This window comes from Rhipicephalus sanguineus, chromosome 10 (genome assembly GCF_013339695.2).
Source record: "Rhipicephalus sanguineus isolate Rsan-2018 chromosome 10, BIME_Rsan_1.4, whole genome shotgun sequence".
Lineage (NCBI taxonomy): Eukaryota > Metazoa > Arthropoda > Arachnida > Ixodida > Ixodidae > Rhipicephalus > Rhipicephalus sanguineus.
Window position 1 is genome coordinate 112,110,683 of NC_051185.1, and position 26,639 is coordinate 112,137,321.

Here is a 26,639-nt window from a genome sequence, read left to right on the forward strand (position 1 = left end):
CGACCATGCCAAAGGACATCTAGCCAAGCATAGACAGCCAGGCTAGTTGGTTTTGGCTATGGCTTATAACATGACACTTGCGAACACGGACACACACCTCTACTCATCTATATACTTGTTAGCCAGTATCATGCTAGGTAGCTATGACGTCTAGCTAACCCGGTGTATTTGTGGTTAGTGTGCTTATTTTTTTACTTCTGCCTACACCTCAATCAGCAGGCAAGCCAGCAAGCAAAAAACAAAGCCAAAGCTAAAGAGTTTAGCGATGAATTTTTTCAGAGACGGCATGCCTCTGACTGACTGACTGGCACTTGGCAGGCAGTTTAGGGTATCTCTATGCTCTCCCTTTCCCCCGCGAGGAGGAGGACATTCGGCTACCCTAGGCAGGCATGTCTGGTGTAATCTTACGCTAGGTCTCCTGTGGCAAATGCAAATTTCGGGAAGGGTACGAGCCTTTTGTGTCACCCACAACTGATACTGCCACAGCCATGAGAGGGGCCCTGGTTTAAAAAAAATTGAGGCAGCTATGCACTAGTGGTGCGAAGAATGAAGATACAGTGAAGCTGGTGGCGTTCCCCTCTTTGTTTCCCTCCTCGTCACCCTCACTTCCCTCTTCCACCCCCTTGCTATAATATACCACACAAGGCTATGCTATGCTTTACTCTCCCCCTCATACCTCTCTTCTTCGGCCCCCTTCCCTCTTCCCCCCTTGCTATACTATACTATACAAGGCTGTGCTATGCTTTACTCTCCCCCTCACACCTCTCTTCCTTGCCCCCACTTCCCTCCTTGCTATACTATACAATGCTATGATATGCCTTACTCTCTCCCTCACACCTCTCTTCCTCGTCCCCTTCTCTCTTCCACCCCTTGCTATACTACACTATACAAGGCTATGCTATGTCTTACTCACCCCTCTCTTCCTTGCCCCCACTACCCTATTCCCCCTTGCTATACTATACTATACAAGGCTATGCTATGCTTTACTCTCCCCTCACATTTCTCTTCCTCGCCCCCACTTCCCTCTTTCCCCCCTTGCTATACTATACTATACAAGGCTATGCTTTACTCTCCCCCTCACACCTCTTTCCTTCGCCCCCACTTCCCTCTTCCCCCCTAGCTATACTATACTATACAAGGCTATGCTATGCTTTACTCTCCCCTCACACCTGTCTTCCTCGCCCCCTTCCCTCTTCAACCCCTTGCTATACTACACTATACAAGGCTATGCTATGCTTTACTCTCCCCTCACACCTCTCTTCCTCGCCTCCACTTCCCTCTTTCACGCCCTTTCTATACTATACAAGGCTATGCTATGCTTTACTCTCCCCCTCACACCTCTCTTCCTCCCCCGCCACGGTGGTCTAGTGGTTATGGCGCTCGACTGCTGACCCGAAGGTCACGGGATCGAATCCTGGCCGCGGCGGCTGCTTTTTCGATGGCGGCGAAAATGTTTGAGGCCCGTGTACTTAGATTTAGGTGCACGTTAAAGAACCCCAGGTGGTCGAAATTTCTGGAGCCCTCCACTACGGCGTCTCTCACGATCATATCGTGGTTTTGGGACGTTAAACCCCAGATATTATTATTACCTCTCTTACCTCTCTTCCTCGCCCCTTTCCATCTTCCACCCCCTTGCTATACTATACTATACAAGGCTATGCTATGCTTTACCTCTCCCCTCACACCTCTCTTCCTCGCCCCCACTTCCCTCTTTCACCCCCTTGCTATACTATTTATTATTTCATTCAGAGCCCAAGGGCATTACAGAAAGGAGTGGTTAATACATATACAAGTGTGCATACATACATAATAATACATATACAAGTGTGCAGTAATACATACAAGTGTGCAATAATACATTTTCTGAACATACAAGTTAACAAAATACCGTATCTTGAATGGCACTTTTAAAGTTGGTGTCAAGGCTATGCTATGCTTTACTCCTATGCTATGAAGAGGGAAGAGGGGGGGAAGAGGCAAGGCTATACTATCGTTTACTCTCCCCTCACACCTCTCTTCCTTGCCCGCACTTCCCTCTTTCACCCCCTTGCTATACTATACTAGGCTATGCTATACTCTCCCCCTCACGCCTCTCTTCCTCGCCCCCTTCCACCCCCTTGCTATACTATACAAGGCTATGCTATACTCTCCCCTCACACATCTCTTTCTCGCCCCCCACTTCCCTCTTCGCCCCTTGCTATACTATACTATATAAGGCTATGCTATGCCTTACTCTCCCCCTCCCGCTTCTCTTCCTCGCCCCCTTCCACCCCCTTGCTTACTTACTATACAAGGCTATGCTATGCTTTACTCTCTCCCTCACACCTCTCTTCCTCGCCCCCACTTCCCTCATTCACCTCTTTCCTATACTATACAAGGCTATGCTTTACTCTCCCCTCACATCTCCCTCCCTTGCCCCCTTCCCTCTTCCACCCCCTCACTACACTATACTGTACAAGGCTATGCTACGCTTTACTCTCCCCTCACACCCTTCTTCCTCGCCCCCACTTCCCCCCCTTGCTATACTATACAAGGCTATGCTATGCTTTACTCTCTCCCTCACACCTCTCTTCCTCGCCCCCACATCCCTCTTTCACCCCCTTGCTATACTATACAAGGTTATGCTATGTTTTACTCTCCCCCTCACATCACTCTTCCTCGCCCCCACTTCCCTCTTCCACCCCCTTGCTATTCTATACTATACAAGGCTATGTTATACTTCACTTTCTCCCCTCCTCCTCAAACTCACTTTCCTTTCCCACCCCCTTGCTATACAATACTACACAAGGCTATGCTATGCTTCGCTAGCGTGCCTGGATAGCTGAGTGCTTACGATGCTTGCCTCCGGCTTGTGGGTACACAGGTTCAAATCCCGCTTTGCCAAGAATTTCTCTGCTTCTCTGTACTTGTTCCCTCGCCCATCAAAGTTATCGCATCCCACGTCGGACAAATAGGCGCACGTGTTTTGGGAGTGAAGCAGAAGATGGAGACGAGGACAAAGAGAGTGCATGCCGGTTCATGATGATGATAATTACTGTTCATGACTAATTCTCCGAGCTTAAACAGCTCCACTGTGCTCTCCTTAATTCTGCCAAAGCTTGAATGCACATGAATACATCTGATAAGCTGGGAACACCACAGTCCACGGAGCACCAATTTTTTATGATTTAGGGCAGGGCTATCAAGGTGATTGTGAGTGCAAATCAGCGCAGCCGACAGGAGGGGACAAAAGAGAGGACACAGAGTGCTGACACGCCCATTCCTACAGTCTTCTAAGCTATCAAGGGATGCCAGAACTGATCATAACTGATGACGCTAGCATTAACCATATGTCATTTGGGAGCATGTACTTCATTTAGTGATTATTCAACGATAACCTAGTCAATACAGCATAGAGGTAACACACAGAAAAAAAAAATTTCGTACATCAGTGCTTCTTTAAGCAAAAATGTGCATCCATGATTAGATGCATCGACATCATAACCATGCATTAAAGACACTGGAAAGAGGAACATCACAACGCACAAAGAAAAGGTGCCCCAAAAGTACATAAGTGTTAATGAGTTCTAATAGCCTCGCTCTGGAAGCAACCTGTTGCTCAGCTCTTCAGGAGAACTTGCGTTTGACCTAGTTGGTGCTTACTGTTTGACATCTTGACCGCACAAAAAAGACGAGGACAGAACAGAAAGAGGTACGACGGTACCTCCTCCTGTCCGCGTCTTTTTTGTGTGGTCAAGATGTCAAACAGCTCAGCTCTTGGACTCTCGCCAACATAAGGTCCTGCCACCACTGATGTTAAGGCCACGACAAGATCTAGACGTACTTGAGGAAATTTCAGCAGTCAGAAAACGGAAAACCTTTGCCAAAACTGAAAGCAGGCTGCCAGACATCAAGGTACTAAGATGTCTTATGTTTTTGAAACTGTGTCCAAAAGATGCTGGTGAAAGGAAATCAAGGACCAGGGGTAACCACTTGACAGTACGGAGCCCAGAAATCTCTTTTGTGACTGGGGCAAAGACATGACCCCCGATCTCCACTACAGCAATGGTCAAGCAAAATGGACTATACAAATAGTCCAACCAATGATGAAAAAGGCATCAGAGGAAGCATGGGCGTCGACAGGATTTTGCCTTGGGGGGTGCAAACCCGTGTTGCATCGTGGCTGGGGGACAGGGGGAGAGCTGGCATAGCTTGGGTGGGGGGCAAGTGCCGGTGTGGCTTGAGGGGGGCAAGTGCCCCTTTTGCACCGCCCTGCCTACACCTATGGGAGGAAGGCAAAGACCTCACGGTAGTGCGACTTAACCATTGCTCAACTCCAACAATAGGAGGAGAATCCATCATCTCCCTTTTTAAGTTTGTTGCTTGGTGGGAGACAGATGTATCACTGTCTGAGTCATTACCGTAATCTTGAATGAGCGTGCAGTGGTGATGAAAGTTAAGAAGCGAGGCTGTGGAGGAAATGTGCCTATAAAATGTTGTACGTGACTAACCTCCCAGGCTGTGGTAAGTTGCAGGGACCACTCTGTTCCTGGGCATCGACCCAGTAAGTGCGGGCGTTCACCTTGCTGCTTGTACCGCTTCCTTGTGCGCCAGAAGGAGGTACCAATCGTGGCATGATTTTCCGCGATGCGGTCACTGCAGAGAAGAGGGAGGCACTCATGTTGGACAATCGCTGACAGAGAACTGTGCAAGCAGTGTGCATGTGAATTGGCCATAAGCAGCAAGAAAAAGGAATGTGATGTCAACTTCACACAAGGTATCCATTCTGCACACAATATTTTGCAATAAAAATGTCATTAAAAATCAAACCTAAAGTTTTATTAGGAACATCTAAATGAACCAAGGCTTCTTGCTTAGCACAGTATTTACAGCCAAAATTCGAAGTCTTATGTATCTTCTGTCAATATTGAAGCCATTTGGTTCGAACTAATCGTGTAACTTTACACTAAGGTAATAAAATGGTGAAACAAGCTACCTCCACATTTACAGTTTAATAGAAAACTTCATTTCACTCACTGCATAAAAAACAAAAACCATGAGCCTGTATGACATCAGGTAAGCCAACAGATGTTCTTTTTCCTTTTTCCCATAAGCTTCCTCATTTTAAAACACTGCACCAGCTGGAGATTAGTTCATTTCTGAAAGATCATTTTTCCTGGAGAGACTTATTTCAACAATAACATGATTTGAACAAGTTGGTTTCAAGGATCATCCATATACTAAGTCAACAGACAATCAATCGAATGAATGTAATAGAGTGAACGAGACAGTCGGTAGAAATGCAAACGTAATAAAAAACAATAAAATCAAAAGTAGAAGCAAGAATTTGCTACTGGCAAAAGCCAGACCACCAACATTCACATGACGCAAATTGCACTCTCCGAACTTAGCTATAGTGGCAACTATACCTCTTTCCCTCGTCCACTGTCTACCATCTATGGCATAGCACATAGATATACCTCAGTATGTGCTAGCCAGCGCCACCAATGGTGACAGCGGCTGGTTATATGGGAGACAACTGAACAAGACATGAGTGGAGCTAGCTGTCATTATCACCAATGGCAGCCCATTTATGACCACTGCATGATCACGGCCTCTTCCAATGCAAAGTGACAGTGTCTTGTGCAAGTCAATTCTATTTTATGCCTTCAAACTTCAAAGTAATTTCATTGCACCATTTTCCATCCTCAACTGCACTTCCCTCCCTTTGTGAAAATTTTAACCTTTACATCGCCCCATTCATCATCCAAGCCCCTATATCTAAAATTGAGTGTACTACCTGTTGTTTGCACATACAAAGCTAGTCTGATGGTCTTGCTGCATAAAGTCATCAACCGCCAAGTTTCTGTTGAGGCCTTTCCAATTCATCAATTCATTAATAAGAATACGGCCAGGTTTGCTCTGTCAAATAATTTTCTGCTACCGAAAGTTGCTACGAATTATGACAAGCAAACTGCTTGTTTCAGCACAATTTCCATTTGGAACACCTTAAACCCCAATTTAAAAACGTTATCACTAAACCGTTTTCGATCATCTTTGAAAACATACATGCTCTCGTCATTTTAATTAGTATACCATTCCGTTTTTGCATTGCCTTTATTGATGTTTTGCCGTGTGTTTTTATGTTTCTGAACATACATACTCTCATTGCTTTATTGTACCATTCCGCTTTTGCATTGCCTTCATTGATGTTTTGCCGAGTGTTTTTTATACTGTTTTTGAACATACCTGCTTTCACCGCATTAATTCGTCTATTCAATTGGTTATTGTGTTGCCCATATTGAGTTTTTCTATATATATTTTTTATTATATTTGTGAACGTATATTTAATTTATTCCCTGTGCTTACTAAAATTTTTTTTTTCTCCAATTCTGATAGGAGGCCCTCCCACAGTTTTTACTTTTGGGTCTTCTTCTGAAAACTTTGCACCTCAATATATATACTGCGATTTTTTTTTAATAAACTTGAAACTTGTACTCAGTGTTGCTCTAACAGGCTGTACTCTTAAATTTTTCTAACGAGCTTTCCTTTCTTAATTTTTTTCTTAATGTCAACCAGCACCTCGGCTACCTCTATTTGCTCTCTAATCTACTCTGCTGTCCTCCTGCCTCCTGACATAATGGCTACAATTTTTATTTCATTACTTGCCGCACAGTCCTTAGCCTTTTCTCAAGTTTCCGTACACTTTTAGCTTCAAAGACAGCAGTAAGACAACTGTCACAATTTGGGAATGCCTATAAACACTAGGTTAAGAACACAGACCCAACAAAGTGGACAGGGCAAGAGGGAGTTGTCACTGCAAGCTAAAATCACTTCTCGAATTTCTGTGCAGCACTAGAGATTGAGTTCAGTAGTGGGAACGCATGCAGCGGCTGTATGGTTAGGGTAGTCAATATTGCACTGAATCTTCTTTTCTACAACACTGGCACAAGCAATTCTCGGTATACAGATGAGAACTAGCAGACAATAATGCCAAAGAAAGTATAGGGGATGCTATTCGTTGTAATTAGGATAAAGTGTGAAGAAAATAAAGTGGACGGAAAGGTAACTTGCCACAGGTCAGCTGCCAGCTTGTAAAAAGATCACGTGCTACGTGACGCCAACAGGCAGAAAAAGAGTGTTCCACACTCACCGCCATGGCTGCGACTGGCGCTGACTAACACTCCCAGGTTTAAATGCACATATATATACCCCATAAAGTGGACGGGAGGATGACCGCCGCCGTAGCTCAGTGGTAGAGCATCGTACGCGTTATTCGAAGGTCACAGGTTCGTTCTCTGCCGGCGGCAAGTGACACACGTGCACTTGGCACAAACTAAATTAATACTTTACAGTGTGAGGAATTTCCAAGAATATGCTGTCGAAGCCTATGGCAATGCAAAGATCATATGTGACTGTGTGAATCCACTCATGAGAAATTGGCTGTTTGACAGGATGCGACAGCATGCTTGTAGGACTACCTAAACCATGTCGATCACAGGATACATCATCACTCGGGCAATCACCAGCACTTTTTCACACTTAACTTTTACTTAACAAAAGAGTGTGGCTTAGTCATTCCCTTTCTGATAGCATCTATAACATGGTACGTCTCTAACACCTTTCATATGATGAATTCGAACCCTTTAATGCAATAGATAAAATAAGGGAGCAGGATGAACAAGCAATGGTTAAATGTGGTGCTATGCTAAATATTGAATAAAATTAAAAGAGTGCTAAAAACAACACAGATAATAGCACATGACCTGCAAATGACATTCTCATTAAAGAAATACTGGAGGAGCACTAAATAACTTTTTGCAAAGAATTATTTTCAAACTTTATTCATCAAAGTGAGAACGTTAATTCACCAAACTCTTGGTCATTAAATTTTATACCTTAACTGCACTGAGACTACGTGCTCACCACTGCTCTGTTATTGCTGAAATTTTGCAAAATTGCACATTTTGGAATGTTATACTAGTGAATGTAATTTTTTCAGAATGTTAATTCCTAACAGGTGGCAGAAAATAGTGCACGGGTGAGGACAAAAAATGATAAGGTATGCAAGTGTGTGGCCAAGTGCATTCATATTTTCACTAATGAAGCAAGAAACTTGTGTATAGATACAGCATTTTCAATCCAGGCCCTTCTGTGCTCGCAATAATGCCCACTTCTGGCCAACATGCTGTCAGATTTGAACTGAAAACCAAAGGTTTAAAGTTGGCAGAGTGGTGTTCATTTTGACCGTTGAAACTTGTGACAATACACTCGTCAATACAGACAACGCTTTTTCGGACTAATTTTCTTCGTTCATCGCTGTCCCAACAGCAGGATAGCCATGTTGGATGTATGCAAGCATGAAAGGACCCATACGGGCAAATGTCCCAACTCCAGGCATTTACTTTATCAGAGGGTTCAAAAACCGAGTTTGTTCTTGCAATATGGTGGGGATTGTTGCTCATACAGTCGGACCAACACAAGAAAAAAACACCATGTGGCTAGAAAGAGAGCAATTTGCGCCCTTTGGTCCACGTAAACTTTTCCTGCGTCCGCCCAAATGCATGTTCAATGGTGCCCAACATAGACATGCACCAACTTGCTCAGCAAGAAGTTGTAAAAAGAATCTCGCAATATGTTGTCCCAGCTGCACATTACTACAGCAGCTTACTTGTCTAACAATAAGGCATGCATATGATGGCATTCTTCCTGTGTGTAAGCTATCTCAGACAAAACAGGCAATTAGAGATGCCAAGTGAACTACTGAACAACATCCACTGAAGACTGTGATCATGCTGTGCAATATGAGTGAAATGAGATCCGGGCGAGTTTGCAGGGTTTCATACTTGAGCAGGTAGCACAAAAAACAAAGACACAAACAAGTAACAGACACGAAATAAGCGCTACTGTGACCATACTTTTCATTAGTGCTCGTCTCGGGTCTCTGTTTTCTGCGCTACCTGCTCACGTATGGGTGAGGCCAAAGTAGCTGTAACAACACAATCAGTTTCCAGAGTTGTCAGAATAACTATGCGGTCTCTTTGCTTCATTTAAATAGGTGGCTAACAAGGAGATGAACTGTAAGCACGCAAGGCTTTGCACTGCATCTATGTTGGCCACAGCTATAACACACAGGTTAAGTGTTTTTTGGACAATGCAGTAAGTGAAGAGAAGCGCACGATGAACAGCACTTCAACGCGGCACTACAGTCACTAGGGAACCGGATCTTGCCGTTGTTGAATGCATGTGCAAACCTGGAACACAAAAAGAGAGGAGTGAGGGGAAGAGCGAGCACATTGAAGGTGCAAGCAAAACAGTTCAGCTCTTATGAAAGTATCAAAACACATAGAAACATGGAAAGAATATATGATCGGGCATCTTGGTGGTCAATATACTTGTGCACTGGTCCACCCAAAGCCTGAACATAAATAAGCAAGCAAAATTAAAAGGTACTGCTACTTGGAAACTGATTTCTAAGACAGTGGAAGCTGTCTGGGACCATGCAATCATCATCTCGCGAATTGTATGCATTTTAATTTTGTGCGCTTATAGTACCATAACGCTTGTTTTGAGTTTCTGCAATGCTTGATCATTTATTAATGGTGCATAAGCACTAAAGCTTTGTCAAGATTTCAAGGAACTCTTGTGTAGTCAGGTAGCATGCTACAAGTAGACATGATGGTCACTGATGAAGTCAAACGGACTCTTTCAGTGTAATCAGCGACTGTAAACTTCATTTGCAAGCATGAGTGGTCCCTTATTCAAGGTCCTACTCAGCCTCAAGTGTTCACACAGCTTAGAAAGCTTTTTCATGAAACACTAACATGCACATAATAGAAGGATTGCTGAAGAATTACTGGCTACAAGGTAAAGCAAGTAGGCTATACGTAACAGGATAACCTAAAGTCCCTAGATTTTCCCCTGTTCTTCTTAAGTAGTGAAAACCATTGATGTGCCGTCGGCGAATGTGATGGGGTGCTGCTCGTTTCCGGTTCAAAACGGCTTCCGGCAGCCATGTTCTTCCTAACGCTGGTTCCCCCGTTTGCCTCGTGCAGTAGAGTCCGTAGAGTCGCGGACCTCGCAGGCACATACACGCTGCAACGCGGGGGATTGCGCATGCTTTTTCCCGCTGTCTTCTGCCTGTGCAAAGGATTCGCTGCGGTCGACACGAGCATTCTCGTAAATGCCTGCTTGTTGCGCCTACGGGTGCTCCACCCAGTTGGGAAAAGGGTTGGCTCTCTTTTCTGTGCCTCTTGGAAAGCACGACAGGACAAGGCGTAAAGCGTGGCTGCACAGAATAGGGCGGAAGAACTTCAAGCCTACGAAGTCCAGCAAGCTGTGTGAGGTAAGTTGCATGTTTTCCGGTCCACAAAACCGCTGAAAGACAAACGTATCACTTTTCTTCTAAACCAGGTGAGACAGCATTCTCTTTCGGCTGTTCGCACTCCCGTGTAAGCGCCTCAGTTTTGACACATTTAAGATCGTTGATTATGCATATCTTTTGCGAGCGCCTTTTAGAAAGTATTAGCGCGAAGCATATTTTCCACCTTCAGCACATAGATGCCTATGTTCCGCTAAGGCTCGTGCTAGATTCAGGCCACTGTGGCAGACTGCCGGTAGAAGCCCAGTGGGATTAATAAAAAAAAAAACTTTGTGCTCTACTTTATCCGCGCACGTCAAAGGATACCATGCGGCCGAAATTAATAGTGTTCACCTCTATCCATTACGGCATAATTAATAGCGCGACTGTCGCTTCGGGAGATGTGCATTTCATAGCACTCGTGGTGCCTTCACAGCTCGCCTTGCAGGAAAAAAAGATCTAGTGGCATTAGGCTTTGTTCCACACATTAGCGGTATTAAAGAATTGCCTCGTGTATTGGAATCATTTGCGTTTCTGAAACAATACGGCGCATACCTTCCATCGCAGAATTGCAAGGATCTGCTTTCATGACATATGCATAATCGATGTGAAAGCTATTTTGCAATAACTCACAGTGAAAGTAGCCCTACGAACTTCATGTGTAAGTGTATCTGCAGTTTCTAAATTTACATATTTTTTTATATATTGCTAACCACAAGCAGACAAAAATAACTAACTGGCTCTCGGAAGATGGGAGCTGCTGTTACCCCGACCTCACTTAAACGAATGCGCAGTATTTTATATCGATGTATGTAGAGTTAGTAAACTTCCTTGGCTACCTTAAACTAAAGTCCCCGCGAACAGTCAACAGGGCGACTTTTACCTGCTCCTGATTACAACCTCAAGGTTTTAACAGTAAATACACAAGGCTTGCTACTTAAGTAGGTGTTAGTAATGTGTTGTTTGTGTGCCTGCTTTCAAAGCCTTGGAATAAATATGAACTCCGAGGAACTTGGTGGATAGGTTTCGCGGACCCCCAAAAATGGCTTCGTGGTCCCCAATTTGAGAACCACTGATCTATACTATTTAGAAAGCTTCCAGATTCGCGTGATGGCTGAATGCATCCTAAATACGCGCAGATAGCTGATCACGTTGTTTTACAACAATGTTTTCAGCCGCTGTGAGCCGTAGGATAAGAAAAGTAAGTAAATGGTGTTCACGTCTTCGCTGTGAAGAGCATGCATTTGGAAGTGCTAATATTTTTACGCGTAAAGTGCATGCGAAGACTCGGGTCTTCTAAAACGTGCTAGCGCAATACATGCGTTGCTCTAATATTCGAGGCGGCGGAACACACGTTTCTGCCATATGCGAAACACAGGGTGGCACATGGCCAATATACTACAAGTACATCGCTCAGAAATTGCCACCTATTATTGCCTGGTGCAATACAACGTAGCAGGTGTCGCCAAAAAAAATGTTGCGGACGGACTCGGTTAATGCCGACAAGTTGCGCGTTGAGCCCCAACAGTGCGGTATTAAGCCCCTTTGGGATCGTATTTGATTGTCTGCACTTATGCTGCCGTCAACAGTCGTGAATGGCTAACGCTGTCGGCACTCAGCAGACGTTAGCCGTCCGGCACTCTTTACGCGGTTTCTCTGTCCTCGGAGTTTAGGAAGAACATGGCGGCTGACGCCAACTGCGTGTGAGAGGGGGTTGAGAGAGGAGGCAGTTGTCGCTACTTAAGAAGAGCAGGGAAAAATCTAGGGACTTTAGGATAACCCTGACACTACTGCTGTCGCCATACTTTTAATTAGAAAGGAAAGTTGATGTTTCAAGCCTGAGTTTTCATTTGGTGCAGTGTACGAGCTCGAGTTAGATTTATGTTTCCTGGGGCTGAAAACATGCTTGAGTCACCTAGAATAATGTGAAGGTAAAAATGGTCACCGTGACACTTAACGTGAACGCAGGCAGCTAAGCGAGCACTCTTGGTCCTATATCAGCAGATTTGCGCACTATATACAATGATCAAGGACTTTTTTCTTTAGTTTTTTTTTTTTACCTAATGGGCACATATCACACCAACAAGCAGAAATTTTGCTTTGTATTACGGGTTTCACACGGGACACTCCCGATCACGATCCAATTTCTTGGTCGCGATTGGCCTGAGCAAGCTTCGGAAAGGAGCCAATCGCCGCCAAGAAATATTTCGATACTAATCGGACTGATCGAAAGTGCAGCGCATGACACTAGCCCACACAGCAATCAGTCATTCGCTCCTTGATGAGAAGTACGCGGCACGTTCCTGACGAACATCACATTCAGAGTAAAGATCGCGCGTTAATTGGCAGCAATAACCATGGCGTTTAAGTGTCACTGAAGCAAGAACAATTAATAAGTAACACGTGCTGTTCACGGCGGATGTTCGCTGACACGACTGCAAGAATAAAGTGGTTTCTTTCGGACTCCTTCGAGCTGTCATCTTCGTTCGAGGGCGCGCAGATATCTCGATGCAGGCACAGCGAGACCATTTCATCACCGCCGGCGTCGCAGATTTACAAAGGATACTCGTGTCTTCAGTCGCACACAATTCCCGGTTGTTTCTATTCCTGCAGTGGAAGCCGGCACTTGCGTTCGGCACCGCGGACATCGCGAACGCACCATAAATCGAACGTTTCCAACCGCGCCATCAGAGCAGCGCGCGCAAACGGGCTTCACGCCCTTCACTTTCACGCGCTCGTGGTCTTTCATTTTCCGCAGTCGCGCATTATGCCAAATTACTTGCATGGCGTCAGTAGATGCAGCAGTAGCAATTAACCTCGCTAAAATATTTGTTTAATTTTTTTTGCCACCACGTTTCCTAGTTGTATATTATTTACTATAAACACGTACTTGACCAAATACGGTTGCACGCCCTGGCTGATGCAAGCGTCGCTCGAAATCATAACATCACAATGCAGCTTGTGGTGCTTCTATTGCTTTCAGTTTGCGTGTGGTGATAAGTGTTAAATGTGGTTGTGGTGTTGGCCCTTCGTCGTGTTGCGTGTATGTTCGGGCACCGTGGAGCAGTGGAAGACGCCGGAAAGGCCTGTCACTTTTTTTCCACGCGGGGAAAAGCTTGTATGCCGATATCAATTTCTCGACCTTGCTGCGCTTTCGCAAAGCTTCAAATCAATGCCAGGCAGTCACTATTCGTATTAAACAGCGTTGCATAGTACGAACAGCGTTGCTTAATGGCTGGTCTGTCGCTCTTTCGTGCTGGGTGAAAAGTTAGTGAGCGCGAGAAAAGATGCATCCCACAGGGAAGATTACTAGGGACGAGTGCTACTTTTAAATGCGCTACTTGCAACTTTCACAGTTGAAAGTAGCGCCCGTCCCATCTGTATCTTCCTTGTGTGTTGCGTGTTTTATTGCGCTCACTGACTTTTTATCATTATGCACCAACTAGGCCCTCAAGAAGCACTTTCGTACAGGGGTTTAGTTTTGGTTTCACATGTCGCAGTCCTCGTTATATTATGTTATATTATGGCCTTTCTCGGGTTCGGCCCTTTGCCTGGCATACTATTTCACATAGACGTTGCATGGGTAGCGTGCATTGAGCACGGCTAAACCACACGTAGTAGTGCAAATACGTAGACGATGCAGGAAGCGCGGGTACCCGGCGAAGCAGGTCGCCACGCGCCTGTTGTCGTGTCGTCGAACCACCGTGCACTGGCTACCGCACGTCTTCACGAGTTTGCCCTTGGTATCGCCACCAGGGCCGCTGCACCTATGGAACTCGGTTCACCCTCTAGAGACACCGCCCGCCCACTGACGCTTCATGGCCCTCCAACCACCTTACCCGAGAAGCGTGGAAGAGCAGCACTGTTAAATGTTTTTTCTTGTTGCTACGCTAAAAGGCATTAGGAGGCTGTTATCACATTATATTAAAGGTGTACTGACGCGAAAATTTTCAGCCGTCGTTTTTTTGTGTCAAATGAAAGGCCAAGCACCCAAGAGCCTAGAAAATGTATTTGTAAACGTGAGTGCACGCTGAAAAGTTAATTACAACTGTAGTAGTAGTGGTTCTTGATGAAGAGGCACTGTTTTCTGTCTCCCAGGCAGCGACACGGCTCAGCGCCTACAACTGTAGTGGAGAGCCCCTGAAGTCGCCATGCTGCTTATAGCTGGTTGCGTGGCTGTTGGTGGACCTGAACGAAAGTATCAGACAACGTCAACAAACATATCTTGGGAAACGTAATATTCACCTCCAGGATTGGGTGGCTGCTTCCATGAGTCTTGAACCTTGGGCTCTTCTATAGTGGGGACGCACTGCTTAAATGACGAGCTCGTGATCCGCTGTATCTGTACCACTGCAAGCATTTTAAGTGGCTAGCTACCAATGGGTAGACCACCATGAACATTAGCGCAGTGCTTGCGCAGAATATATATATATATATATATATCCGGGACATGACGGCAATGGCAGAAGTCCGCCGAGTGTCTCCATATAATTGCTATCGCAATAATGTGCTAGAAACACTATTTTGAATAGGAGCAAACAAGGCAAAATATAATACATATGTTTAAACCTGGATACCTGCAAGTAAGAAAGTAAGCAAATGCAGTTGTTACTGAGCAGCTTTTAGCATTAACAAAATTTCATTGAATGATACAAACCTATACTACTGGGATGGTCCCCATCAGCATAATTATAATCATGCATAAAGTTGTTTGGTTAATTTATAAAAAAAGATTGCTTGTAATGGTTTTGCATGTGTAGCATGCATATGTATGGTTGTCACAGTATGCTATGTAAAATTGACTGGACTTTTTCCATAATATTATTAAACACTGCTGTACTGTTGCATGCATAGGGCAGCCCAGCCTGCACAATCTATTTGTGCAGCTTCTTCGTTGATCTTACACAACAGTTTTGAAAAGCAAATTCCCTCTCTGTATACAAAAAATCACATCATATTGAGTGCAAATGAAGTTCTCTCTCTGTCTATATATATATATATATATATACATATATGTATACACACACACATACATACTACATACATGCAGGCTTCACCCTGTCGGTCGTGTACATGCATATCTATCTCTCTATCTGTCTAGGTGTCTGTGTGCGAGTACGTGCATGTGTGTACACACGCGCGCACACAACCAACAGAGTGAAGGAGGCTTGCCTCCCACTCACGAGTAAGTTGATATGCCACTGCATAGGGGTGAAGCTTGCATGTCTTGAACTTGTGTAAAATGTACTGGGGGGCTAGTTGGTTAATCATTGTAGCATATGGTAGTGCACGCGGGGTGAAAGGACGACATGAAACAAAAGGATATACACAAGCACTTGTGTATCTTCTTTTGTTTCACGTCATCCTTTCATCCGGTGTGTGCTGCCATATGCTATATTAAAGTTGTGTAATTTGTTGGGCAAGGATTGCAGGCTGTCCTCATTTTGGTCTTGCCATATTATCCCAAAAGCTGGGTGTTAAACTGTGCATTAGCTCATGAGTGTTACTTTTGAATGCAGCAATGTGATTGGGATAATCTAAGGAACAATTATGTTCCAATTTTTTTTTTCATTTCCATGCTTTATCAGGAATCCAGATGGTGCTCTGCCTTCATCATTATCCAGATTGGCTCATCATGACCGGAGGATGATACGAAAAAATGGAATTGGGCACAAGAAACTGCAAGATTACACCAACTTTGCATTCTGATTGGGTGTATTGCAAGAGCACTTGTGTACTATGCATTGTTGTAGGTTAAAGAAACAGTGAAGGTTAAAGTTAATCCAGAGCATTCCATTGGGTGTATTGCTTTGATATCTAACTCAAATGTTCATTGTTTTGTTTATGATTTGCAACAAAGAAATGCGCATTAGCAGAACAGTCTAACCTCGATACAAAAGTGAATACAGTGAATTGTCATTATAATGAAGTAGATAAAGTATGTGTTCGCTCGTAACGAATTCGTTTTTCATGTCAGACGCGGCTTTGTTGTAAGGATGTTTAACTGTGGCATGTTGTTGGCATGTCTAACCAGTGTGTGTTCATGATGTAGTTCTTGCCTGTGACCCACAGTGACCCAAAGTGGCCCTGCAACACTTTTTGAGCATGGTCAGAAAATGCTGCCTATCTGTAGTCGAGGCTCCTAAGAACGTGTGAGCCAAATGTATTATAGCGTAGCGCGTGGCCTGGAATTTACCATTTTCGAAGTCAGCTAGAAATTGCTCACTCTTCTTTCGACAAATGATACCATGATCTGAAAAGACCATTTCATAACCACAAAGTCCAGGGCTATTGGCTGATTTGAGCATCGCAAGCAGCATAGTTACTTCGGCTGCCTCGGGAGGCCGTGCAACGTGCTCGCGCTGTGCGCTCGTGACCACAATGAAAGTAAGCCACACATTCAAAAAAAGAAAGAAAATGAAAGAAAGGGCTCAAGGTCATGACATGTGCTGACGAACGAACATAGCTTCTTTCCGATCCCTTGTCATCTGCCACTGCGTAGCTTTCAGCATGCTCATTGGCATGAAAGAAAAGAAGTGCTTAAAGCGTGCAACGAATCCCCGTAACTCCACGTGTACTTGGTGGGTGCTAAAAATTTTTGTGGCAGTTGTTTCGCGAGGCAGTAAACTTCTTTACTGAAGTCAGTTCAATGATTAACTGTAAAAATGTTGCAGGGCTCTTTTAAGATCTTGTTATCATAGCTTCGACTTACTTGCATCTGGCAAATTTTTTCTGTTCAAGAAAAAAAAATGCGACTTGCAGGTTTATGTTGTATGGCATAGGATAATGAAAGCATGGTCATGTCTACGGGTAGCTGTAAGGCTTTATTATTTGCACTGTCAGTTGTAAATAGTACATGCATCTGCTCAATCTGAAGTATTGTTGGAGCATTTATGTTGCTGGGATGCTAAGCTGTTTCTGTTGCTTCTTTCAGAATAGCGTTTTGGTTAAAGATACATATACTGGTGTTCATTTGGAAACATTTAATTTTGCGGAAGAGCATCTTGTGTTTGAGTGTGCATTTTTTTAATTCAGTTTTGTTGTGTCAGTGTTTTGTGTGCTGTCACTAGCTGATAATTATTTTGTGTACCTGAAGCATGTAATTCTTTTTGTGGGCTCAGCACATTTGTTATTGCTGTGCTACTAGGGCACTAAAACTTTAACCGCACTAAATGTTTATTTAAAGAATCTAAATACCTTGTCTTTTTTTGTTGTTGCTTCAGATTGTTTCTTGCGACTCGGAACATTTTATGGTGCACTTACTGAAGGCAGTTGCAATTAGTAAACCATGCTCAAATGTACTTCCATGTTACTGTATGCTGTTGTCTAAAAACATTTAAGTGCTGCAACCATAATTGACAAGCAAGGTTTATGTGTTGATTCAGTACTCATATAACAGGAGTAGAGCTAGCATATTTTGTGCTCTCTTGTTTTTCATTGTGGATGATCCAAGGGCTCCAAACTTCCTAAAGTAATGCTGGCAAGTAAGAGAGCACCCTAGATATTTTAATGGCATTTCTACTGCCATCCTCGGCATTGTATCTAAAGAACCTACTGTGCGATGATACAAATGGTGGCCACATGAGAGCAGGACATTTTCAAGGTCTTAATGCTCATTGCAATTCGCTCAATTGCCTCCCATGCTGCTACTCATTGTGACAGCCGATGTCACTCATGGATAACATTTTGCAGCGTATTTTGTTGGTAACTCGTAGTAGTGCAGTACTTGCCTTTTGCATCAATTCAAGCTGTTCAGTTTCTAACTGCTGCAATGATAGACCAAAACAGTTGCTACATTAATAAGAACTGCAGCGTCACCTTGCATTGCTTGTTTAAGGGGCCCTAGCGTGCACTGTAACAATCACAGGTAGTGTCGGTGTTTGGTTATCAAGAAAGCTCGCAATTTCCTTTCATCTGACATGGCATACCATTATGCAGAATTACATTTTAAGAAAATTTCTTTGTCCTTTGATGTTTATGTTGGCCTTGAACTACGAATTGTGTGTCTTGCATGCATTTCTTTAACAAAGTGCCCTGAATGTTTTCAGCGCTAAATGGCTTGCACATATAAGCGTAACATAGTATTTCTTACAATAAGTTAGTTAGCATGATGTGTAGTGAAGAAAGTGCACATAATGCATGAAATATTGCCAAGCAGTACATAGTACTTTAGTGTGAGAGAAATGCACAGGCAAATCTGACCACTCTGGAGGTTTCTGGGCAGTTAAGCCTGCACATTTAAGTGCAAAATGCATGAGCTGAGTTGTGTGCCACAAATCTGGTGATTGGTGACTTGTAAAGCTGCGACATCGTGTAAGGCATCTGGCAAGCGGAGTTGCTTCATGTCGCTGCAGTGAGCGTCGGGCTCTCACTATCAGATCAACCCACGCGTCTGTAGCTGTAACTTCACCCCTAAGGACACAACCATATTGCCTGAGTTTACGCTTATCAGTGATTGTTCTGAAATACTTTTCGTTTGTCGGCATACCTTTGCAGATTGTTGCCGTACATGAGATTAAAAGAAGAACGGCTGATAATGTGGCAGCAGCGGGTGGAGCAGATCTCAACCACTCCACGCGCTTCGTCTCTGTTGCGAGACGGCGCGCTGCCAGGCGCACTTAACAGAGCTCAATCTGTCGAGTTCGCTTTGGTCGCCAGCGATGGCTGGCTGTTCAATGAGTTGAAGAGGCGTAGCAGTGGCGAGGAGGGTATAACTGTAATTGCCTGTAGCTGCCTTGATACATGGTGCATTGCTTAATTTGAGGTGAAAATGACTTGATGATAATGTAGCCTAAACGCTGACAAAATTTCAAAAGCCGTTTCAGGGTCCTTTTAATTACACCAAATTTGGCATTGCTTGTGCCATGTTCCAACTGAGAAGCAGCTTGCCTAAGTCGAGGGTATTATCTTCCATTTGGTGCATTGTGCAGTTCCGGATTCTGGCTGCCGTTCCCATGCCAATGCTGTGAAAAGGTGGTTCAAGACCGGCAAATGTGTGTCGGAACTTCGAGGCGGCTTTTCGAGAGTGCGAGCTACGGTTGACATTTTATCGGAACCACGTCGGGGCTGTGCAAAGTCTAGCGTCATTGCAGCTGCTCAGGGTCAGCAGCGATGTGAAGACTGGCACTTTTTTTCTGGAGAACAGTCTGTCAAGTGTCAAAATGGCGTGCTGCGCTGTTCGCCCACCGAAACGTTCCAGCCGCACCGTGACACTGTGCCAGTTCAAGCATTTGATTGTGCAATGTGTGCAGAGTCATTCAGCCAGTTGAAACACCTTATGTGCCATATCAGAGAGTATCATGCGTAATGTGTCATTTGTCACCTGCATGTGCTTGAGTGATATGCGTGTTATCTGCGTTTTGCCTGCAACAAGTAGTGTTTATACGGACTAAGTTTTGTTATTGAGCAAGTGAGTCACTTTTGTTTAGCAATACCAAATACTCCAGTTGTGGATTTTCTCATGTGGTTCTGCATATATTAGGGCACCTAAGGAAAGTGAAAGTGTTGAGTGTAATATGGTGGAAATTCGAGCTAAAGAAGTTGCGTAAAAGTTTTGTGTTCTAGCTTCAGTAGAAAGCAGTGAAACAGGTAATGTGGCATGTCACTGTTGTGCTGAGGTGGCTGCCGTAATGTCACGTTCTGGGAAGCCTGTAGACAAACTATAGTGTTACCGAAAGTGCATTGTGGATGCATTTTGAGGCTGAAAGCACAATATTGATTTTCATCGGGCTTTACGTTGATGTGAAAAATGAAATGATGTGAAAAAGGTGATGGTGAAAAGTGTGCTGTGTGTCAAATTCAACGAAATATTTCCTCGGGCATGCATTTTAGAGTGTCGTATGTCATTTCTGTATGAAAAGAAAAATGAGATTGTGTGAAAGTGTGAAGTTGAATGTGCAGCAGTGCAGGTGTGGGGTTTAAAGTGATAAATGTGTTTCTTCATTTCAGCAGTTATTCTGCAAATGGCACACTTGTTGAAGCTACCTATTTTACATATTAAGGCTCATTTATTTGCAAAGTACTTACAAAGGCAGCTTAGATGGAATTTCTAGTCTGATTTGTTTTGTGATATTTTAACAATTGTTTTACCACACATTTACAAGTGTATAATGTTTTACTTGCTTGTCGTGCTGGGTCTGTATGTTTATATTTGAGTTTAATATTTTTTTTTAGGCATTAATCTTTGGAGTGAACATTTTTTTAGAACCTTTAAGGGTGAGGTTACATTTAACATTCGATGCTTGTGTAACTTCACAAACTTGACAGAGTTGTTTGCTGTGTTCTTGTTGCAATTTATTAATGTAGATTGCTTGCAGGTTGTACTACTGGTGATTATAATAAGATGACAACCATATTGAAATATCATTGGTGGCACTTAATTTTTCTGTTACCTAGGCCCACTTTGTGCTGGCACCACTGAGCAACCAACGATTCGAATTAAAATGCTGCTGAGAACCTATCATGTCTGTTCTGATCACAGAAAATGTTAATGCAAATTGTTTATTAATTAGCTCAATGCCCATAGCGCTATGGTGTGTGTGGTGTTCGTAAGCAAACCTGGGTAGCAACTAAATCGAGTGTTGGCAACATTTTTTTTAAGTGATTGTATACTCCTATTTAGTGCTTGCACAGATTTTCTCTTTCACTAATTGGTTGTTGTTCACGTTCTTTTTTGTAGTTTTGTGCTTTGAATTTTAAGTTTACAAGTTAGAGGAGTGCATAGTTTGCTGTACCACCTTTGCCTGTCGCTAATGTTCTGTTTAGAATGCTCGTTTTTGAGAAGTTTGGGAATTAGTTTTCTTGACCAGCAACAGCCATTGGTGATTACAGTTTAAGTGTTATTTATATCTATTTTGAGTTGGTTCGTTGGTTTATTTGCTTATGTATTTATTTTAAATTTATTTATTTATTGGTATGAATGCCGTGATGGAAACCTTTCCAGCTGCCTAAAGTCACCGATTTGTCATATCCCTTGTATTGAGCTATTCTTTGACAATGTAGTTTGGATGTACTGTATTTGTATGCTACATTTTATTATTTCTGGTTTTCAATATCAAACAGCCTTTTCCCTTGAACGGTTCCTTCATAAAAAAAGCTTGTGTCAGGCCCTGCAGCAAATGAGTGTCACTTTTTCTCAAAGCATATAGCTATCCCTTAATGAAAAAATTAGGCTTGTGCAAATGTCACTTTTTTTGCTTCAAAGCGAAGTCCGAGCGTATTATAATTAGGAATAATTTTGAAGTGAATTCGAATAGCAGCAGCATTTGAATGGTAGTAGCGGGCAAGTTATAAGCGGTAAAATACGTTAAATTTTAAAATTTGCGATACTTAGCTCGTATAAGCCAATATAACAGGCTTTCAAACTCTAAAAAAAAAAAAGAAAAAGAAACTGAGGTGCAAGCAATGTGCACACTTAACCTTGCAGTGTGCCTTGTGGTAGCACGGATTTCTCTTGAGTAGGCAGTTTCACAGTAGAGCAGGCCCATACTGCAGTGAAACTACCTTTTAAGGTGGATTACATAAGTTAAAATATAGCTATTCATTCATTTTGCATACCTTGAAATTTCAGAAATATCAAATTTGTGTCAAAACAGATTTGAAGACCTACTTTAATATTTCTTACAATATTAGAAGCATCCGAATATTCGCACAGGTCTAGAAAGAATTGTTACTCTAGCTTTTGGTTTGTATTGTTTGCTTAGGCAACAGCAATGATGGCTTGAAGTCACAGTCCATTGGGCCTTTGTTCAGGCTATTTCACCATATGTATATTCACGAGGCATTCCATTTTCTTGCCTCAAAAATTGTAAGTAAAGCCCAGGTAAGATAGAACATTGGTATCTGCATTTAGGACAAATGTGGCAAATGATGCATTCAGTATGTCTTACTATATGGAGAACATTGTTTAGTTGCGATCACAGACGTGGGTACTTGGGAGTATGCATCTTTTTCTTTCTCACAGAGTTCGCTCAACAATCCTGTCTTGTCACCACCTACGTGGGTGGCATTGTCGATACAGTAGTTGTGGCAAATGAGAGGATGCATCCTCTTTGTGTATGAAACTGCAGCAGACATCTGGCAGGGGGCCCCGGCTAGTTGCATGCACTTCAGTTGTACCAACATATCATTTCGCTTGTTCCACGCAGGTCCAGGCAGGGAACATCTTTCATTTAATGATTTGTTTGAAAATTGGGACAAATTAAAAGCCAATATTCTGTAACAATTATGTGATGGGATTTCGTGTAGCACGCACCATTTTTTTGTTGTGCATGCATGTGGCAGGGTGCGAAAAGTTAATATAGCATCAGTGGCATTGCCCATTCGAGCAGTCGGCTAGCACCCCTTCGTGTCATACCAGGCATCCTTTTGTTGCTTAGTCTAGGATTGTTTTTTTCTCTAAACGAATTTTACTTGACAAAAAAAAAAGGAATGTAATGGAAACGAGGGCAGCTGCTTTAGACAAGTGGAAGATGAATCTATGGGAATCTTGAAAAATCTATCTCGTCAGAATTTTCGATAGCGCAGTTTTCCTCTGAATTGGTCAAAAGCTGGCAAGATATCCCTGGGCTGTTCAGTTTACCAGGGAATATATTTGAGCACTTCCGTCTATCATGTTTATTTTGCCGCTATCAAAGGCGATGTGTGCTTTTGTGCTTCATGTTCAGTTTGTGTATATTTTTTATGTTCTAGTAAAGGCAGGGGCTTATACTTATTTATTGCTTGCCGCGGTCCAGGGGTGTTGTGTATCATGATTCAAGCAATGGCATTTTTTTAGAACGCTTGTTTCTCAATCTTGCAGGTTGGGGACAACTGCCATGTACATTTTCTGAAGATTTGGCTCAGTCAAGCCGAGGTCTCAGTGGCTGCAATGAGCGGGCCAGACATTTAAGGACTGACACCACCTCGGAAAGCAGTGGCACGCTCGACCAGAACGACATTGTCGAAGAACTCCGGCTAAGCTGGAGCGCGGCAGGCCTTCCGAACGTCTCGACGGCACCTTCGGAGCCACAGCATCGGCAGCAACCTCTGGCATCACTGAAGCGGCGCTGGCCGTGCCAGTTGTGCCCGATCGTCTGCAGCACCGAGTTCAACCTAACGAGCCACATGCGGCGTCACGCGAACCGCAAGCGTCACGCGTGCCCCGTCTGTCCGACGACGTGCAGCACGCTGTTCAACTTGGCCAGCCACATGCGCACGCACACGGGCGAGAAACCTTTCAAGTGCGAGATGTGCCCCATGGCGTTTGCCGCCAAGGGGACGCTGGTGAACCACCGACGAACGCACACGGGAGAACGGCCGTTCCAGTGCCCCATCTGCAACAAGAGCTTCACGCGCAAGTTTGTGCTGCGGGACCACATGACTTTCCGGCACGCAAGCGAGAGTATCTCGTGATGAAGTAGCCTGAAGCCAGTGGCTACACCGACAGTTTTCTGCGGTTATCCAGAGGGAAAGGTGTCCGAATGTGGGAGCTCCGAGTTAGCGTGTCCTGAAAAGCTAGACAGTCTCGGTGATACATGCGGAAACCATAGTCCATCTTGTAACAGCAATTTAGTCTGTACTTGTACCGCACTTAACAAGCAGCTATTACTGTGTTATTGTACATGAATACTCACGCGGTATTGTGCAGTTATACCAAACACGAAGATTACTGGTGGGCTGCTAAAGTTGGAGGAATGGTGCAACGATAATCCCTTAAACAATATGCTGTGTGTGAGCGGACAAACCCTTTTGTGGACAGTATGTCCGTAATCATTCCTTTCAGAACATCACAATGCCGCAGCATTCAAATGTAGCAGCTACAGTTCTGTGTGGCTTTGTTTGTGTACCTTGTTGGAACATTTCTTTTTGTTGCTTGATTGAGTCGTCGACGAAACGAAATGTTTGCATTCATTGTTTTTGTTTGTCTCTGCCATGTTTTATTATTTTCTTCACCGCCATCGTGATAAACTAATCTATTTCACAAGATTTCTTACACTGCGAAGAGAGAGACTGAGTAAATGCATTTTTTTCTCTTTTGTTGACCGAGAAATTCTTGTCCCAGTGATTATACACATAAATAAATACACTTATTAGTTTCACACAGCATTGCATGGGAGAAGTGTAGCTGTTGCTTTCCAAACAACAGATTTTTCTCAAAACTTTAACTTTGCGACGTGCAGAACGCGGGAGATAGTGCTGGTTTAACGCTTTGCCTCCTGTACACAAGCTCAGCATATTTACACATTTCACGCACCTACAACCATGTTCTTGTTAAGGTCATTCTCAGAAAAATGTTGCAATCTTACTACCTAACCTAAGACAGTCTGAACATGCATCTAGTTTGCTTTTTCATTCACAGAGGGTGCCACGATACCATAACACCCGCTATAATCCGCAAGCAAAAACCGACTGAAGTGAAGCCAACTATTTCCTATATGCAACTAAATTTTTGTGTAGGTTCTCCAAGAAAGAAGTGTTGTTTAGAATGCATGTCTCATGTTTATTTAAAGTGATAAAAACAAAGAACACTGAAAAAAAAATCGGGAATTCAGGAATGCTAACTCGAAAGAGTTAGACGATGCTCATTAAGCAACAGAAATATGCGAGACACACGCCCAGCATGTGTATAGTTTTCGTATGCACAGGCTAGGTAGATAGTGAGACACAAATCCCATGTTCTTGTGCCCCGAAAAATGCTTATATTATATATCAAGAATACCCGATATCAAAAGCACATTTGTAACTGTTCGATTCAGAGCTATCTGTATTGTCTGTAAGATAACTAATGCAAGCAGTAATATTGTGAAGAGTGGTTTTTGCATGAATCTTGTTTAACAATTTTACGTTTCCCTGGTCATGGTTGTGCTTTAGGTCAAGTTCTGGTGAGACAAGCCTTCCATATCACAGCATTGACAAGGCCCAATGCCCTTTGATAAATTTGCATAGACAGGCAATGAGCAGATGAATGAGAGAATGTGTTTTTTGCATTGCCACCTTTCTTTAAGAATGTCAAAAATGTTGCCTAGCAACACTCATAGTAAGGCATGATGTCGCATTTATTTTAAAAAAAGATAATCCCAAAGTGTGCACAATAATACGGTGTTCACATGGGTATGTCATCAGTCGTAGTAATTGTTCGTCCTTTCCTTATTGAGAAGTTGTCTGAAATAAACTAATGGTTGTACTTCAGTCTCGTAAAAGTCCCCTCCTATGATAATTATCATTTTTAAGAACAAAGAAATTGGGGGGGGGGGGGGAGACGATAGCATAGCTGATGTAGCTCTCTTTTACTAGCATGTTACATTTGATTTCCTGCATGTAGGTTGTGGGAATGTTCCTTCAACACTTGTAGCACTGACAGAGCACTGCCGTACGGCTATAGTGTCCTTTTTTCCTTTAAAGGGGCCCTGCAACACTTTTCCAAGTAGCCATGGAATGGGTTCATAAAGGAGCTTATTTCCTCGCAAATTCACCACCGCAAAAATTTTTATAATCCGTCCAGTATGGGCGGAGTTAAACTTGTCGCACGCTGTAATTGCTTGCTCTCTTCTCTCGTCCCCATGAAGGCACTGGAAGCTAAGCAGGGAGGGGTGGCACGGCGGAAGGAGGTACGTCACGTGCGCCTCGTGACCTTGAGCATTTTTTTTTCTTTTTTTTTGTTTTTCAAACGCGCGGCATACTTTCAGTGTGATAGCGCGCACGCGCGGGCAAGTGAGGGCCTCTCGTGGCGGCCGCAGTGACTACACAGCGTGCCATGTTCAAAGCAGCCAATGGTGTGGCCAGTGGCAGTGACGCCGTAAGCATCATTTTTGTCAAGAAAAGAGGAAGCTCTTTTTAGCTGACTATGAGAATTTATTGTAAATCCCAGGCCGCGTACTGCGCTATAATGTTTGGCTCGCGTGTTCTCGTGAGCCTCGACTACCGATCGGCAGTGTTTTCTGACCATGCTCAAAAAGTGTTGCAGGGCCCCTTTGAAGGGGAAATCCGGTTTTCTTTAGTCATGTTAGGATATTGCCATTTTCAAATGGTAGTGCAGTCTTGTGACAAGCAGGATTGTTCAGGTTGCTTAGAAACTCATCAACATTAAATAACCAAGAAATGATGTACCAAAGTGGGCAGCTGCATCGTGCAGTGTCTGCAATAATGTCTCACCCTTACCTTGCTGTAATGTAGACGCGGTGCACGTGGTGCTAGTACCAGAAAAGAGAAACAGGCGATGACATTCGGTGATGCACTGAGCTGTACCAGCTTTTCGGAACTCGACAGAGGCGATTTTGGCAATGGTTCGGGCTCTGAAGGATCACCATTTGCTTTTGACCCA

The 26,639-nt window shown here is 43.5% G+C and overlaps 1 protein-coding gene across 1 annotated transcript; it reads left to right on the forward strand.

The window, feature by feature from the left end:
- Positions 1 to 18,875: 18,875 nt before the first annotated feature.
- On the forward strand, positions 18,876 to 23,731 carry LOC119406662 (DNA-binding protein Ikaros). The gene is made up of 2 exons (XM_037673392.1): positions 18,876 to 19,047; positions 23,139 to 23,731. Exons 1-2 carry the CDS (start codon positions 18,876 to 18,878, stop codon positions 23,729 to 23,731), a joined length of 765 nt encoding a protein of 254 aa, XP_037529320.1.
- Positions 23,732 to 26,639: the final 2,908 nt, after the last annotated feature.